The sequence below is a fragment of the Ictalurus furcatus genome, chromosome 13 (assembly GCF_023375685.1).
Source record: "Ictalurus furcatus strain D&B chromosome 13, Billie_1.0, whole genome shotgun sequence".
NCBI classification, from domain to species: domain Eukaryota; kingdom Metazoa; phylum Chordata; class Actinopteri; order Siluriformes; family Ictaluridae; genus Ictalurus; species Ictalurus furcatus.
The window spans coordinates 28,022,277-28,037,386 of NC_071267.1; the positions used below are offsets into that span (position 1 = coordinate 28,022,277).

Genomic DNA, 15,110 nt, shown 5'->3' on the forward strand with positions numbered 1-15,110 from the left:
TTTGGGAATCAGGGTATTTTGCATATATTTATACGCAATCCAGGAGATTGGACGGATCTTCTGGATATTGGATTGGAACGCTTATTAGAGATTTTAACTCGTAGTGTAATGGATGAAATGATGACGTTAGTGTTTGATTGACAGACTTGTATGTAATCGGGGAGGGTTATATTGTGCTGAAGCAGGGAGAAGGGGTTTATGGGTAATCGTAGTTCTCAGAGAAGCACTGACGGACTCATGTCATATGTTATAAAGGAACGTTTGAGGAAAACTCTTTTTTTTTCAGTGTCTCATCAGACATGGAGTCTGTTATAGAGGGTTGAGATTGTATTGGGATCTCGCACAGCGTGATGAGGGATCATCTTAAAAGACTAAAAGTGTCAAAGTGGATTTAAAGTTTTCTGGATCGCGGGTAACGAGTCACTGTTTAAAACTTTAAATATTTGCATATTAATCTTAATAATTAACATCATCTTCAATGGTGCCTATGATTTATTTTATAATAAAATTCAGACTTTTTTTATTAAATTTTTTTTAAGTTTAAAAATCCTTAATTGACGCCCAGTATTTTCATTACGGTTAATTCAACTTGGGGGAAAAAAACAACCTTCAACATTCATGCTAATATCACCGTCAACGCCGTCGCCACTCGTCCTCTAGTAAACGGCTCGGCACGACTATAACAGCATTGCATTCTGGACTTTTGTTTTTAGGAGCTTACAGCAAATCCTGACCATTATCACTTATGACTGAGATTGCTCTTATTTTTTCCTCCTTGAACACCATTGTGCTGTAACTGTGCTAGCATTAGCACTAATGATAACAATTCGAACGTCCCTCTCTGACATCACGCTGACACACAACTGCTAACTTCTCACAGGATTAATGACAATACAGCACCAACCAACACATAGTATTAGCACCAGAATCGCTAAACACGTCAGGATAGAAACTTAACTTCCCGGTCTTAATCTCAGACACTTTACTACCATTTTTTCCCTCCATTTTACTTCCTGATTTTTTCTCCATGCTTTGATTTTCAAATTTTTAAGAATCAGACTTCCTGGATAAAGATCTGAGTCTTGTATCTAAATCCAGAATTTTAAAATAAAATGAATTTGAGATATTTAACTCCAACCTCCTGAGCGGTTAGACGTCACTAATGGAGGCGGTGTATCAGACAGATAAACCTCTATTCCAGCTTCGGATTAGCATCGAGTCTGACAACGCTGGATTCACACGAAGGATCAGATTACACAAACTTCCATTTAATTATCTCTAATAAGTAAGTCGCTCCTTACAGCTTCGAGAGAGATGAAAATACAGCCTGCTTGCTGGTTTTCATTAATAAATAAGAGAGCTTCCACTAGACATGGCAGCGATGATCATTATCAGTCTGATGTCAGAGAAAAAAAAATTCAATCTGATCCTTTAACTAATGGAAAAGATTGGAATTGAGTTTTGAATGTGTGTGTGTGTTTTTTTTTTAACTATAAATGTTTACATATAAAGAGACTTTATACTTTTATTATATTTATTATACTGTATGTGCAGTGTACGTCATGTTTTAGAGTTTAACTGAATAAAAGAAATTGGTTTTGATTATGTCCTGCTCTTATGTATTTTTTTTTCTGTATATGTAAGTGTGTCAGGTTAAACACACACACACACACACACACACACACACACACACACATATTGGATGAATATCAGTATCAGAAAAGAGAAAGTGTTATTGTAGATCTCTACAATATGTTTCCACACTTCAGACTGATGAATCTCAGATTGTGTACTACATAAACACAACCAAACCTCCAGAACCCCTCGGCGTGACTTACACGCAGCTACGTCACTGCTGCAGTAAGGTAAAGCTTATTATCCTTAATCTCCTGTTTATCGCAGCGCTTTCAGGAGGCTTTCAGATTTAGATCAGGCTTCTAAAACACTGAGTAATAGTGAACAGGTCTGGGTCACTGTGCTGTTCCCAACATGCACCAGTGAGCATCTGAGATAAAAATCTGATGTAAACAAAACATATAAAGCATTAAAGCTGCAATAAGTGATTTATATCCTAATACAAATATAACCTGCAAAAATATGTCAAATAATTGTTTATGCAGCGCAAATTTATTGTGTGGCTGAGAAAACCCTGTTTGGAAAACTTTTTCCGGCCGGAATGCTTATTAGTGTTTACATGGTTTTTATAGACACGCCCCTAACACTCCACTCGCATGCGCGCTCAACACAAGCACTTTTTATGTGTTTTATTTTTTATACATTTATATAAATTCATAATCATGAGCCGAGAGACGCCTGTAATAGGCTAGTGTCGCTGTGATTGACAGGAAAGCGAGAGTATGCCCCTCCCACCCTAACAGCACAGCCGGTTTCTGCTCTCTTGGCTCCCAAGAGATTTTACTGTGAGCACAAAACCACACTTCCAAAAGAATTAACCAGAAACACTAGAAAACCTAGAATAAACCTAGAATGAACATCGTTAGTGGTTTTCCAAGATGGAGAACTGTATTACTGGAGGAGGCTCGACGCAGAATTAGCGACGGTTCTTCTAGACATCTGCGTACACGTACAAAATGATGCTAACTAGCTGGAAAATCTCAAAAGAGCTCATTAGAGAGAAATGCTGCAATGTTCCAGTGATGCTTTACTTCAGCTACTTAACACCTAGAGACCTACGGTTAGTCTTATATTAGCTCGGCTCGGGAATAAGGTTTTAGTCGATACCGTACATTCTGTAATATTTCTGAATAACGAACATCGTTTAATAAAAACAAATACATTTTAATTGAATATTTCAATATTTAAATTGGTCTAATGATAGATAGGTATGAAGGATTGTTGTTTGTATGAAAGGGATTCAATGTTGTGGTTGAAATTCTGTTGAGAGAGTCCCAATGCTACCACCTTACCACTGGAAAGTGTTCAGAAGTTCTTTTACTAAAGAAGCAAGACAATATAAAATTGTGCGTGGTGTAAACCTAGTCTCATTTTATCATAAAGATATGAATTTCAAGATATGAAAATCTTTACTGCAAAGTTCTTTTATACGGAAATATTTTCCCAAGCAATATTTACATCTAATGATCATTCTGTGTATAACGCTCAACTAACGCGGGAAATAAACAATTCATCGTGTTTTTTTTTCTTGTTTTTTTTTAAAGCAGAATGTTTTTTAGCACGCAAAATATTACTAGAAACTCTGAAAAGACTGATGGAGTTTGTCTTGCAGAAAATGATTTCAAATATAAGGATCACATTTCTTATAGATTTATGTAAATATTTATTAATGCATCAATGTTAAGACAAATAAAGTTAAGAGATAAATATTTATTTACACACGACATCTCGAATTAGAGTTGAATTGGAGCACGGTAAACGAACTAACATGGTAAATACACTGAAGTACAAAACAAAAGAGAAATCAAACATCGCACAAAACATGGTGGAAAAAGACGAGGTGTGTGTGAGGTGTGTATGAGGTGTGTTGAGTTGTGTACAAGGTGTGTACGAGGTGTGTACGAGGTGTATATGATTTGTGTACGAGGTGTATATGATTTGTGTACGAGGTGTGTACGAGGTGTGTACGAGGTGTGTATGTGGTGTGTACGAGGTGTATACGAGGTGTGTATGAGGTGTGTATGAGGTGTGTACGAGGTGTGTACGAGGTGTATACGAGGTGTGTATGAGGTGTGTATGAGGTGTGTATGAGGTGTGTACGAGGTGTGTACGAGGTGTATACGAGGTGTGTATGTGGTGTGTATGAGCTGTGTACGAGGTGTGTATGTGGTGTGTATGTGGTGTGTATGAGGTGTGTATGTGGTGTGTATGAGGTGTGTATGTGGTGTGTATGAGGTGTGTATGAGGTGTGTATGTGGTGTGTATGAGCTGTGTATGAGGTGTGTATGAGGTGTGCATGAGGTGTGTATGAGGACACATGAGAGTTGAGTCTTGTGTTTTAATGCCTTTAAATTCCCATCACTGTGGCTGTAATCGTAGTTTTCAATATGAAGTGGGTCCTGAATTCCTTCCCTTCTTCAAAAAGGATAAACAATATAATTATTCAAGATATTCTCTTTTAGTATACGGCCAGTATGTGCACCCTTGACCATCACACCCATACAGTGGTGCTTGATAGTTTGTGAACCCTTTAGCATTTTCTATATTTTTACACATTATGTATATATATATATATACCTAAAACATCATCAGATTTCACAAGTCCTAAAAGTATACAACGAAATCCCAATTAAAGAAATCAGACAGAAATATTATACTTGGTTGTTTATTTAATGAGGAAAATGATCCAATATTCCACATCTGTGAGTGAGTGGGAAAAGTATGTGCACCTCTAGGATTATCAGTTTAATTTGAAGGTGAGATTAGAGTCAGGTGTTTTGAATGGATGGGATGACGATGAGGTGTGAGTGAGTGAGCGTGCTGTTTTATTTAAAGAACAGGGATCTATCAGAGTCTGATCTTCACAACACGTGTTTGTAGAAGTGCATCATGGCATGAACAAAGGAGATTTCTGAGGACCTCAGAAAAAGAGTTGTTGAAGCTCATCAGGCTGGAAAAGGTCACAGAACCATCTCTAAAGAGTTTGGACTCCACCAATCCACAGTCAGACAGATTGTGTAGAAATGGAGGAAATTTAACACCATTGTTCCCTGCACAGGAGTGGAGACCAACAAAGATCTCTTCAAGAGAAGACGTGGAATAGTTCACGAGGTCATAAATTATCCCAACTAAAGGCCTCTCTCACATTGGCTAATGTTAATGTTCATGAGTCCACCATCAGGAGAACACTGAACAACAATGGTGTACATGGCAGGGCTGCAAGGAGAAAACCACTGCTCTCCAAAAAGAACATTGCTGCCCATCTGCAGTTTGCTTAAGATCACGTGGACGAGTCAGAAGGCTGTTGGAAAAATATTTTGTGGACGGATGAGACCTAAATAGAACTTTTTTTTTGTTTTGTTTTGGAAAACATTGCATTCCAGCATAAGAACTTTATCCCATCTGTGAAAGCTGTTGAAGCTGTTCTGTACTGAGGAACGGAATAAAATTCCTCCAAGACGATGTGCAGGACTGATCAACAGTTACCCCAAACGTTTATCTGCAGTTATTACTGCACAAGGAGCTCACACCACATACTGAAAACACACTCACTCACAGATGTGTCATATTGGATCATTTTCCTCAATAAATAAATGACCAAATATTATATTTCTGTCTATAATATTTGTTTAATCAGGTTCTCGTTATCTACTTTTAGGACTTGTGTAAAAATCTGATGTTGTTTTAGGTCGTATTTATGCAGAAATATAGAACATTCTAAAGGGTTCACAAACTTTCAAGCACCACTGTATGTGCTTGTTGAACATGCCATTCCAGATTTATTCCCCTTTGCTGTTATAAAAAGCTCCACTCTTCTGGGAAGAGATTTTGGGGCATGGCTGTGGGGATTTGGGGGCGTGGCTGTGGGGATTTGTGTTCATTCAGCTACGAGAGCGTTAGTGAGGGTGAGGTCAGGCGCTGATGTTGATGTGAGGAGGCTCCAGTTCCAGTTCATCCCAAAGGAGTTCAGTGGGGTTGAGGTCAGGGCTCTGTGCAGGACACTCGAGTTCTTCTACCTTCTTCCAACCTTCACACACCACGTCTTCATGGAGCTCGCTTTGTGCACAGGGGCATCGTCATGCTGGAACACGTTCAGGATTCTTAATTCCAGTGAAGGGAAACTGTAATGCTACAACATACAAAGACGTTCTATACCACTGTGTGATTCCAACTTTGTGGTAACAGTTTGGGGAAGAAACACATATGGGTGTGATGGTCAGGGGTGCACATACTTTTGGCCATACATATTGTATGTATTTTTTTGTGAAGTAAACACAAAGACACTAAGTTTAGCCACATGGATTTACAGTGCATAAATGTCTTGTTTGTTTATGGCCAAATCACATGGTGTATCCTTGCATGGCTCTGAAGAAGCTTTCTTTCCACATACAGGGCCATATTCTCAATCAACCACTTAATAAAATCCCTGGCATTCCAAATAGGGTGTATTCCCCCTCGTGCACAGTATTCCTGGGATAGTCTCCAGATCTACCGACCAGGATAAAGCAGATACTGAAGATCAATAAGTAAATGAATGAACGATGTTGTCCATGTTCCATCGTTACGAGCAGACTTTAGCAGTAATACTCATTAGGATGTCCGTCAGTTCTGTTTATAGCTTCTGAATCTACACTGGAGCGAGCCGAGAGCAGACGGTTGGACTCATCTTGGTTGAGGTGGGTGAGGTACTCCCCTTCCGTCCCTTTAGCTTTGCCACCTGGTGTGAGGGTCTCGAAGGTCACGTATGAGTCCTGAATGTCTTTCGATCTTCTTCCCATGAGCTTCTGGAGTCGTCTTTTCAGAGCCCCACAGCAAACGATCAAGGTGAGAGGCACTGCAATGACACACGCCACGGTGATCACCACCACGTTGATAAGCTTCTGAGTGCTACTAGCACTTGCTGCCTCATCGGTTGAGAAGATCACACACTGCTCCTTCTTTGGGATTAGACCTTTCACACATACACAGGCAATATACTTGGTTTTCGGAACAAGGCCTTCGATGGTGGTCCGGTGCTTCCCGGGACTGACATTGATGCGTCTCATGTCTCTCTCACCGAACACAGCATAAAGAACACTAAACCACGTGGTGTTGGTTGCAGATGGAGCTCGCCAATTAATTGACACTGTGTGATCGGTGTCTCCGATGACTTTGACGGAACGTACCACCCGTCTCTCTGGACCTTGTTGGAGGGAGGAAGCGTTGGCTGCCAAATCGTTCAACACATTCTCAGCCACATCCATTTCTAAGCTGTTCTCTGTGGTTTTGCCATCCAGGACACCGTCAGACGTGCTGTAGCGCTCGATCTCAGATGACCCTGTGGATTTCGATCCATTAAACGGCTTGATGATGGGAACATCTACAGAAGTAGAGGTTGGAGGAACGTATCTTGCGATGAGTTTCTCTTGATATGCCATTTTCTTCACAGCAGCCTCACTGACCTGTCGCGTTTCTGAAATAACGAGAGAGATGACGGCGTTGGCGCCGCCAACAAAATTAGTGGCTCTGCAGATATATTGGCCTGAGTCTTGTGAGGACATGGCGAGGATGCTGAGGATGGACCAGGTGATGCCTTCATTTGAAACCTCCTCATGAACTGTAAAGTAGAATGAAAGTGGCAATCAGTTATTCAGCAAAATTTGGATGCAGATATTGTAGAACTGCCTTCTGCTCTCATCAGAAGACATTTATCAGTTGTACTCCATGGTAGGAAACCTCCAAATTACCCCTGGCCAGAGAGTCATTTGGATGAGAAGGGAAAAGTGGTTTTAAATTCAGGTACAACACTACAAGATGATTCAGAGTTACTTGGTTAATTGACAAAGCACATTTAATGATTAATCTTCCTTCTAGCACCATTTAGTTAGTCTGTCCCTCAGTGGGAATCTTTAATTAAACAACTCTAAAAAAGCTAAGAACCCTCCATTAAGGGCTTAAGAGTTGAGTACACATCAGCATTCAGACCTCAGACCTAACTGCACTGCAAGGGGTATTTGATGCCACCACAATACGTCATGCTGAAGTTTATGTTCTGGCTGTAAATACACTTAGAAAACTATTGGACACCAATGATATATACATAAATATGTCCCTATTAAATAGTATTGTCCCTTTAAAGTTCATGACCTCCATTTAGACTCTCTTGGCTTCATTAAGTTGTGCCCATGAGGAACTGAAAAATAGTATAATGCGCTGGATCAAGTGCTATTTTATGCGCTGATGAATAATCAGTGTGGAAGCCATGTTGTTAAATTAAAACCAGTGATTAATGTGATAATTACAGCGAAGACTATTCATGCAGCAATATATCCGCAAGATACTACACTCCTATTAGATTTATTTCAATGCTCACCATCTTCTCATTTACACTGTATATCATCGTATTAGACTTTTTACTTTTACTTTGTTAATTGTACCTTGCTTTTATGTTACGTCATATTACATTTGATTTAAAAGAAAGAAAATAATGCAATGTGCTTCCTCACTCCACATTTTCTATCCTGGATGCTTTAATAATCTGAACGAGGGGCACACAATATCAGCTTCAGCAGCTGTGTAACCCGACTCCGAATGCGAGGATCTTTCCCTACGATGTAGATTTTGGACTCAGGTCTTTGACTGAGAATACTATCCTAATAGTAATTCACTGGGATTGTTCTAGGTGCCACAGGTACTCACCTGTACCATTGATGGCTTTTCCATCAGCCCGGGACCAGGTGAGCTCAGGCACCGGCACTCCAACGGTGCCGCAGCGGAGCAGGACGTTGTTGCCTACTGAGCTGCGAACCTTCGCCACGGCTGTGTGGACCCGTGGTACCTGGCACCTCCGTATCTCCACATCCAAGAAGAGCACACCGGAAAAACTGTCAGGCTCTGAGCAGCGCAGGTGAGTGTCGATGAAGGCTGATGAGGAAGACGGAGACTTCTGGAACTGAACCAGGTCAAACAAGCGACAGTCACACTGCCACGGGTTATCATGAAGACCTGGGGAATTAAAAATAAGGTTTCTGAGCAAATACAGTGAGGGAAAAAAGTATTTGATCCCCTGCTGATTTTGTATGTTTACCCACTGACAAAGAAATGATCAGTCTATAACTTTAATGGTAGATTTATTTGAACAGTGAGAGACAGAATAACAACAAAAAAATCCAGAAAAACGCACATCAAAAATGTTATAAATTGATTTGCATTTTAATGAGGGAAATAAGTATTTGACCCCTCTGCAAAACATGACTTAGTACTTGGTTTAAAAACCCTTGTTGGCAATCACAGAGGTCAGACGTTTCTTGTAGTTGGCCACCAGGTTTGCACACATCTCAGGAGGGATTTTGTCCCACTCCTCTTTGCAGATCTTCTCCAAATCATTAAGGTTTCGAGGCTGACGTTTGGCAACTCGAACCTTCAGCTCTCTCCACAGATTTTCTATGGGATTAAGGTCTGGAGACTGCCTAGGTCACTCCAGGACCTTAATGTGCTTCTTCTTGAGCCACTCCTTTGTTGCCTTGGCCATGTGTTTTGGGTCATTGTCATGCTGGAATATCCATCCATGACCCATTTTCAATGCCCTGTCTGAGGGAAGGAGGTTTTCACCCAAGATTTGACGGTACATGGCCCCGTCCATCGTCCCTTTGATGCAGTGAAGTTGTCCTGTCCCCTTAGCAGAAAAAAAACCCCAAAGCATAATGTTTCCACCTCCATGTTTGACGGTGGGGATGGTGTTCCAGGGGTCATAGGCAGCATTCCTCCTCCTCCAAACACGGCGAGTTGAGTTGATGCCAAAGAGCTCCATTTTGGTCTCATCTGACCTCAACGCTTTCACCCAGTTGTCCTCAGAATCATTCAGATGTTCATTGGCAAACTTCAGACGGGCATGTATATGTGTTTTCTTGAGCAGCGGACCTTGCGCGCGCTGCAGGATTTCAGTCCTTCACGGCGTAGTGTGTTACCAATTGTTTTCTTGGTGACTATGGTCCCAGCTGCCTTGAGATCATTGACAAGATCGTCCCGTATAGTTCTGGGCTGATTCCTCACTGTTCTCATGATCAATGCAACTCCACGAGGTGAGATCTTGCATGGAACCCCAGGCCGAGGGAGATTGACAGTTCTTTTGTGCTTCTTCCATTTGCGAATAATCGCACCAACTGTTGTCCCCTTCTCACCAAGCTGCTTTGCAATGGTCTTGTAGCCCATTCCAGACTTGTGTAGGTCTACAATCTTGTCCCTGACATCCTTGGAGAGCTCTTTGGTCTTGGCCATGGTGGAGAGTTTGGAATATGACTGATTGATTGCTTCTGTGGACAGGTGTCTTTTATACAGGTAACAAACTGATATTAGGAGCACTCCCTTTAAGAGTGTGCTCCTAATCTCAGCTCGTTACCTGTATAAAAGACACCTGGGAGCCAGAAATCTTTCTGATTGAGAGGGGGTCAAATACTTTTTTCCCTCATTAAAATGCAAATTAATTTATAAAATTTTTGACATGCGTTTTTCTGGATTTTTTTGTTGTTATTCTGTCTCTCACTGTTCAAATACAACTACCATTAAAATTATAGACTGATCATTTCTTTGTCAGTGGGCAAACGTACAAAATCAGCAGGGGATCAAATACTTTTTTCCCTCACTGTATATATATCGATACTAATATAAAATAGCAAATTTATTACGGAAATGCAGAGAAAATCGGAAAAATGATCAGTCTTACCCAAAATCATCTTTGAGTTTTCAGCATCCTGTGCAGGTTTAGCGGAGAACCACATCAGCAGCACTTCAGACGGCAGTGTACTCAGACTGTTGCTGGACAAATCGAGGTAAGTGAGGTTTTTAACATAGACGGCTGCCTCAGCCGGGATGCTGGTGATCTTGTTGTCGTGCAAATCCAGGAGCCTGAGGTTGGGCATGTCGGTTAAACTCTCCCACGGGAACGAGGCGATGAAATTACCCTCGAGACGAAGCTCGTTGAGCACGCTCAGGCCACGGAAACTGTCCACATGGAGAACGGAAAGAGAGTTGAAGGACATCCAGAGGAATTCAAGATTTCTCAGGGAGATAAAGGCCTCGCTGGAGATTTGGGTAATGTCAGTCTTTTCAATACGGAGCTTTGAAACATCCGAGGGGAGGTCGGTGGGGATGGAGGTGAGCTCAGGATCACCGCACAGTACACTCCTGAAAAAGAATCATAAATAAACGAAATAAAATGCAAAGGAAATGAACAATGACAATCCAAGTATGATCCAGATTTTACACAGACATTCGCTCAGATAAACAGTTAATGATAACAATCACTCAAGTACGAGATAATGATTATACCACTGCGCTGCTGAATTCTCTATAATAAATACATTACAAAACGTGAGGAATCGTCGATACGGTGAAGTTTTCTGTCAGGAGATGTTTCTGTAACGTGTATGGAAGGAGTCTCCAGTGTCAGCACTGTGTAACAGTCAGACATAAAGCTGTAAATTTAAGTTTTCCCACATCTTCAGCACAGACGAGTCTACGCTCTTTAGGAGTTAACATGACAAGCTGCGTTATTTAACTTTAAGAGAGAGAAATGAGACGCTGGTGAACAGGAACTCACGTGTTTCATGGATATTTAGCAATATTAAATATAACTATAACAGTATGACGTGTAATACTTTAATAAATAAAAAATGTCATCGCTGGCAAATTGTTGTGGTAGAAGAGGAAGGAAACACTCGGGATGTGTTTTTGTAGGATAATCCCGAACCTCGGGATGGTAACAGTAACTCCACCGTGTCACACAGTGTTTTATTAGAAGAGCACATTAGTGTTTCCGGAGGAATTTCATGACATTTCAGGGGGAAAAAATGATTACACCCATATTTAAACTTGACAGAATTGATTTTCTTTCCGTTATATTCACCGTACGGCTTAAATCCTCAGGAAGTAGTCTAGCCTGCACTGTGATGCCCAACGTGGGGAAAAGATTAAAGTGCACTCGATCTTTAATCTCATACAGGATTAAAAACCTGCACTGTAAGTGTTCTCTGTACACAAAACAACACAAATGAACGTTCAGACTCGGGTTCTTACCGGGCTTTGGATCCGTCACTGAGTTTGTGGTAAAAACAGCGACACTGTGCTGGACAGGCGCTGCTCAGGACAGGAAGTCGACCGAAAAAGGCCAAACCCAAACACAGACACAGAAAGATGAACATTTTGGCATCGTCCTAATGACTAGTTCATGTTAAAAAAAGAGAGAATGAAGAAGAAAGAGACATGTCTGACGGTCTCCATGCTGCAGCAGGGACATCGTGGTGTCTCGGTCTCAGTCGTCCGTGTCCATGCTGCTGCTGCTCTGAATCCCCAGATAAAAAGGATAGAGGAGGATTAAGGAAAGGACGCGGGTTATTTTCATTTACGTGATTAATTCCTTCCTGGAAGCTCATAGGCTGCGTGCTGGTCTTTTGTTTACATACAGCACAGGGACAGTGTGACAGTCTGATTGGACGGTTAAATATGGAGCTCGGATTTTAATGATGATGGTCATATTATTTCTGCACCACTTCATTAGAACATAACGCTGAATGAATGCACTGCATTAGTTACTCTTTAGCTAAGTGTCGTGTCATGTTCCTTTCCTTACACTTTCTAAAACAATTCTAGCTACTTGATTTAAAAGATCATTTAAGCCAAAAAAAGTTGGACAATTTTTAATACTTAAAGAACGACATGTCTGACTTTTTATCTGTTTATAGTTGCATTTAATATTCGTGAAACAAGTTTGTTCCTGTTCTCACTTACGTTATAGCAGCTGCAGTATATACAGTCATTATTAAGACAAAAAAAAAAAAAAAAAACACAAAAAAACGCAGCTTTTCATGTTACCGAGAAACTACAAAGTGTAAACTGAAAGCGCTGACACCGGAGACTCCTTCCATTAAACGTTTTAATCTATTTACGCGTCCGGCGTACACGCCCCTGTGAACGAGCTGTTACTATAGAAACGATCAGGCATTAATATAAACCCGTGATCTGCAGCTGCGCTACTGTCAGTTCATTTTAAATGAGAAAGGTTTACAGTAGGAAATGAATGGAAATGAATCTCTGATGTACTTTTAGGCCTTTTAGCTCCACTCAGGCGTCTGGCGTTCCCATGACCGGCATTTGGTGTTCACCAAAATCCTCAGTGCTAATCACCTCGCTGTAAATAGCACTGACTCAGGATTACTGCAGCCGGGAGTCGAGGTCTGCCCAAAAACGTACCACATCGACACACGCCGAGCGCTAGGCTTTGTCACCTAAACAGGTTCTGGGTTTAAATATAAAGACTAAAAATAAAAGGTGGAAACTGTGTTCAGATCTCGGAGGTTTTAATAAGTCATGACATTGGCATTTGATGTGAAATGCAGGTCAGGAACGTAATCGCACCTTCACCGATTCATCACATTCAGCACCTCAGACTGTTTTTTTTATATGGCGCAGAGGAAATGACGATGAATACAAGACTATTGTAATAAAAATAATTATTAATATTAGAAAAAATCATAAAGTTTAATGACTGCAAAACTGCAAAGAATTTATTATTAATTTTACATGAACAAACGGTTTAATCAAAGTGTGTAAATATATATATATATATACACACACACAGAGAATGAGAGGGACAAAGAGGGATTGGCAAATGGACATAGATAGATAGATAGATAGATAGATAGATAGAGACAAGTGGACAAATAGACAAAGATGGATGAAAAGATAGAGACTGATGGAGGGCTGAATAGATAGAGTGACAGGTGGACAAAAAGAGACAGATGGACAGAGCGAGACAGACTGACAGAGATGGATGGATGCGCAGATAGAGAGAGACAGATGAATTTACTGATAGATTGTGACAGATGAACAGTTAGAGATGGACAGAGAATGACAGACACAGATGGACAGATGAATAGAAAGAGATGAGCAGACAGACGGAAAAAGATGGATGGAGGGACAGACAAGTAACGAAGATTGTACAATAGTGTACAGTGTGTTTCTCAGCTACTGTTTATTGTGAAATCTCTCTCTCTCTCTCTCTCTCTCTCTGTCCCGCAGCAGTGTATTAAGACATTCCTTCGGGCATTACTCACTCTAACACCGCTCACACTCTCATGGCCTTTCACGTGGAACAGGATATAAAATCACGCCGTTCTTTATAAAATCCTTCTCATTTCAGTCTGGGCTGAAGGAGGAGCGGTGTCGTTATTCATAACGCTGGTACTGATGAATTCTTGTTAAAATGGCATCTCACGCGTTACCTGAGGGATTCAGTGATTTTGACATGTTTGTGTTTGGCTCGGTGCTGCTGGTTGGCGGTAGGTGCCAATATTTATTCAAATGATATTATTAATACTAACTCTTATTCTATTTCGATCATTTATTTGAATTAGCTAAATATGCTGTAATGAATGCAAAAAAGTGAAAACGTAAAGTTACAGCTTTACCTCTGACTGTGACGAAGTGCTGACACTGGAGACTCCTTCCGTACATGTTAACTAAACCAAATAATCTTCAGAATAAACGATTTCCCCCCCCCAATACATGTAAATGTATACGGCGAATAAAATGTTTCTGATTATGATTCTGATTTTTTAAAATCTCTTTATGTGGAGAGTTTGCTGTACAAGACCCTGTGTATGAGTTGTTACTATAGAAACCATAATCTATTAGAATAAATGCATTAATACAAACCTGTGACCTCTGAACTGCAGTAATAGAAAATGAATCAACACCTTCCAACCAATCAGAATCCAGAACTGAGCAGCGCTGTGGTGTAAATAGTAATGACTCTCTTCAGTAAAGTATAAATGTTAATGCTTAGTAGTATTATATGTGTTTATCTTTTGATGCACGTGTGTGTTGATTTAGACGTACAGTTTGCGCAGTGCTAAACTGGTGGCTCTAAGCTTCCTCTATTTGTTAGCTACATTAGCTTTGTAGCTTTACTATATTTGATGTAGAAATGGAAACTGTGTTCCTTTAATACACGCCTTCTGTATAACATTAATGAAATGAAATGAGGTCAGGATCTGAGGTGTGTGTACTATAATCCTCACTCGTGTGTGTGTGTGTGTGTGTGTGTGTGTGTGTTTAGGTTTGCTTGGTTTCTTTCTGAACTTCATATCCATGTTGGCCTTCCTCAATGTGAAGCAGCTCAGGACTCCCAGTAACTTCTTTGTCTTCAGTCTGGCGCTCGCTGATCTCGGACTCAGCTGTAACGGTCTGACATCTGCTTACGCCAGTTACCTCAGGTACACGTCACACCCGGGAGCACGTCACACTCAGGGACATGTTAGTCTCAGGGACACGTAACACTCGGGTACACGTCACACTCAGGGACACGTCACACTTGGGTACACGTCACACTCAGGGACACGTCACACCCGGGTACACGTCACACTCAGGGACACGTCACACTCCAGTACACGTCACTCTCAGGGACACGTCACACCTGGGTACACGTCACACTCGGGTAC

The 15,110-nt window shown here is 40.9% G+C and overlaps 2 protein-coding genes across 2 annotated transcripts in view; one reads left to right on the forward strand and one right to left on the reverse strand.

Annotated features, from left to right (window-relative positions):
• Positions 1 to 6,209: 6,209 nt before the first annotated feature.
• lrit1b (leucine-rich repeat, immunoglobulin-like and transmembrane domains 1b) lies at positions 6,210 to 11,813 on the reverse strand. The gene is made up of 4 exons (XM_053639199.1): positions 11,689 to 11,813; positions 10,337 to 10,797; positions 8,314 to 8,619; positions 6,210 to 7,231 (listed from the first exon to the last, which is right to left on the reverse strand). Exons 1-4 carry the CDS (start codon positions 11,811 to 11,813, stop codon positions 6,210 to 6,212), a joined length of 1,914 nt encoding a protein of 637 aa, XP_053495174.1.
• Positions 11,814 to 13,873: 2,060 nt separating this feature from the next.
• Positions 13,874 to 15,110, forward strand: part of rgrb (retinal G protein coupled receptor b) — an 8,987-nt gene continuing 7,750 nt past the window's right edge. Inside the window, exons 1-3 of the mRNA XM_053639200.1 lie at positions 13,874 to 13,949; positions 14,337 to 14,414; positions 14,729 to 14,885. Coding sequence (XP_053495175.1) covers positions 13,874 to 13,949; positions 14,337 to 14,414; positions 14,729 to 14,885 — 311 coding nt within the window. The remainder of the gene's footprint in view (positions 13,950 to 14,336; positions 14,415 to 14,728; positions 14,886 to 15,110) is intronic.

Bases quoted from the DNA above. Each gene is read 5' to 3' on its own strand.
- lrit1b (XM_053639199.1), bottom strand. From the start codon at position 11,813: ATGTTCATCTTTCTGTGTCTGTGTTTGGGTTTGGCCTTTTTCGGTCGA. The intron at 10,798-11,688 runs GTAAGAACCCGA...ATTCTTTTTCAG, and splicing joins AGTGACGGATCCAAAGCCCG to GAGTGTACTGTGCGGTGATC. The intron at 8,620-10,336 runs GTAAGACTGATC...TTAATTCCCCAG, and splicing joins AAACTCAAAGATGATTTTGG to GTCTTCATGATAACCCGTGG.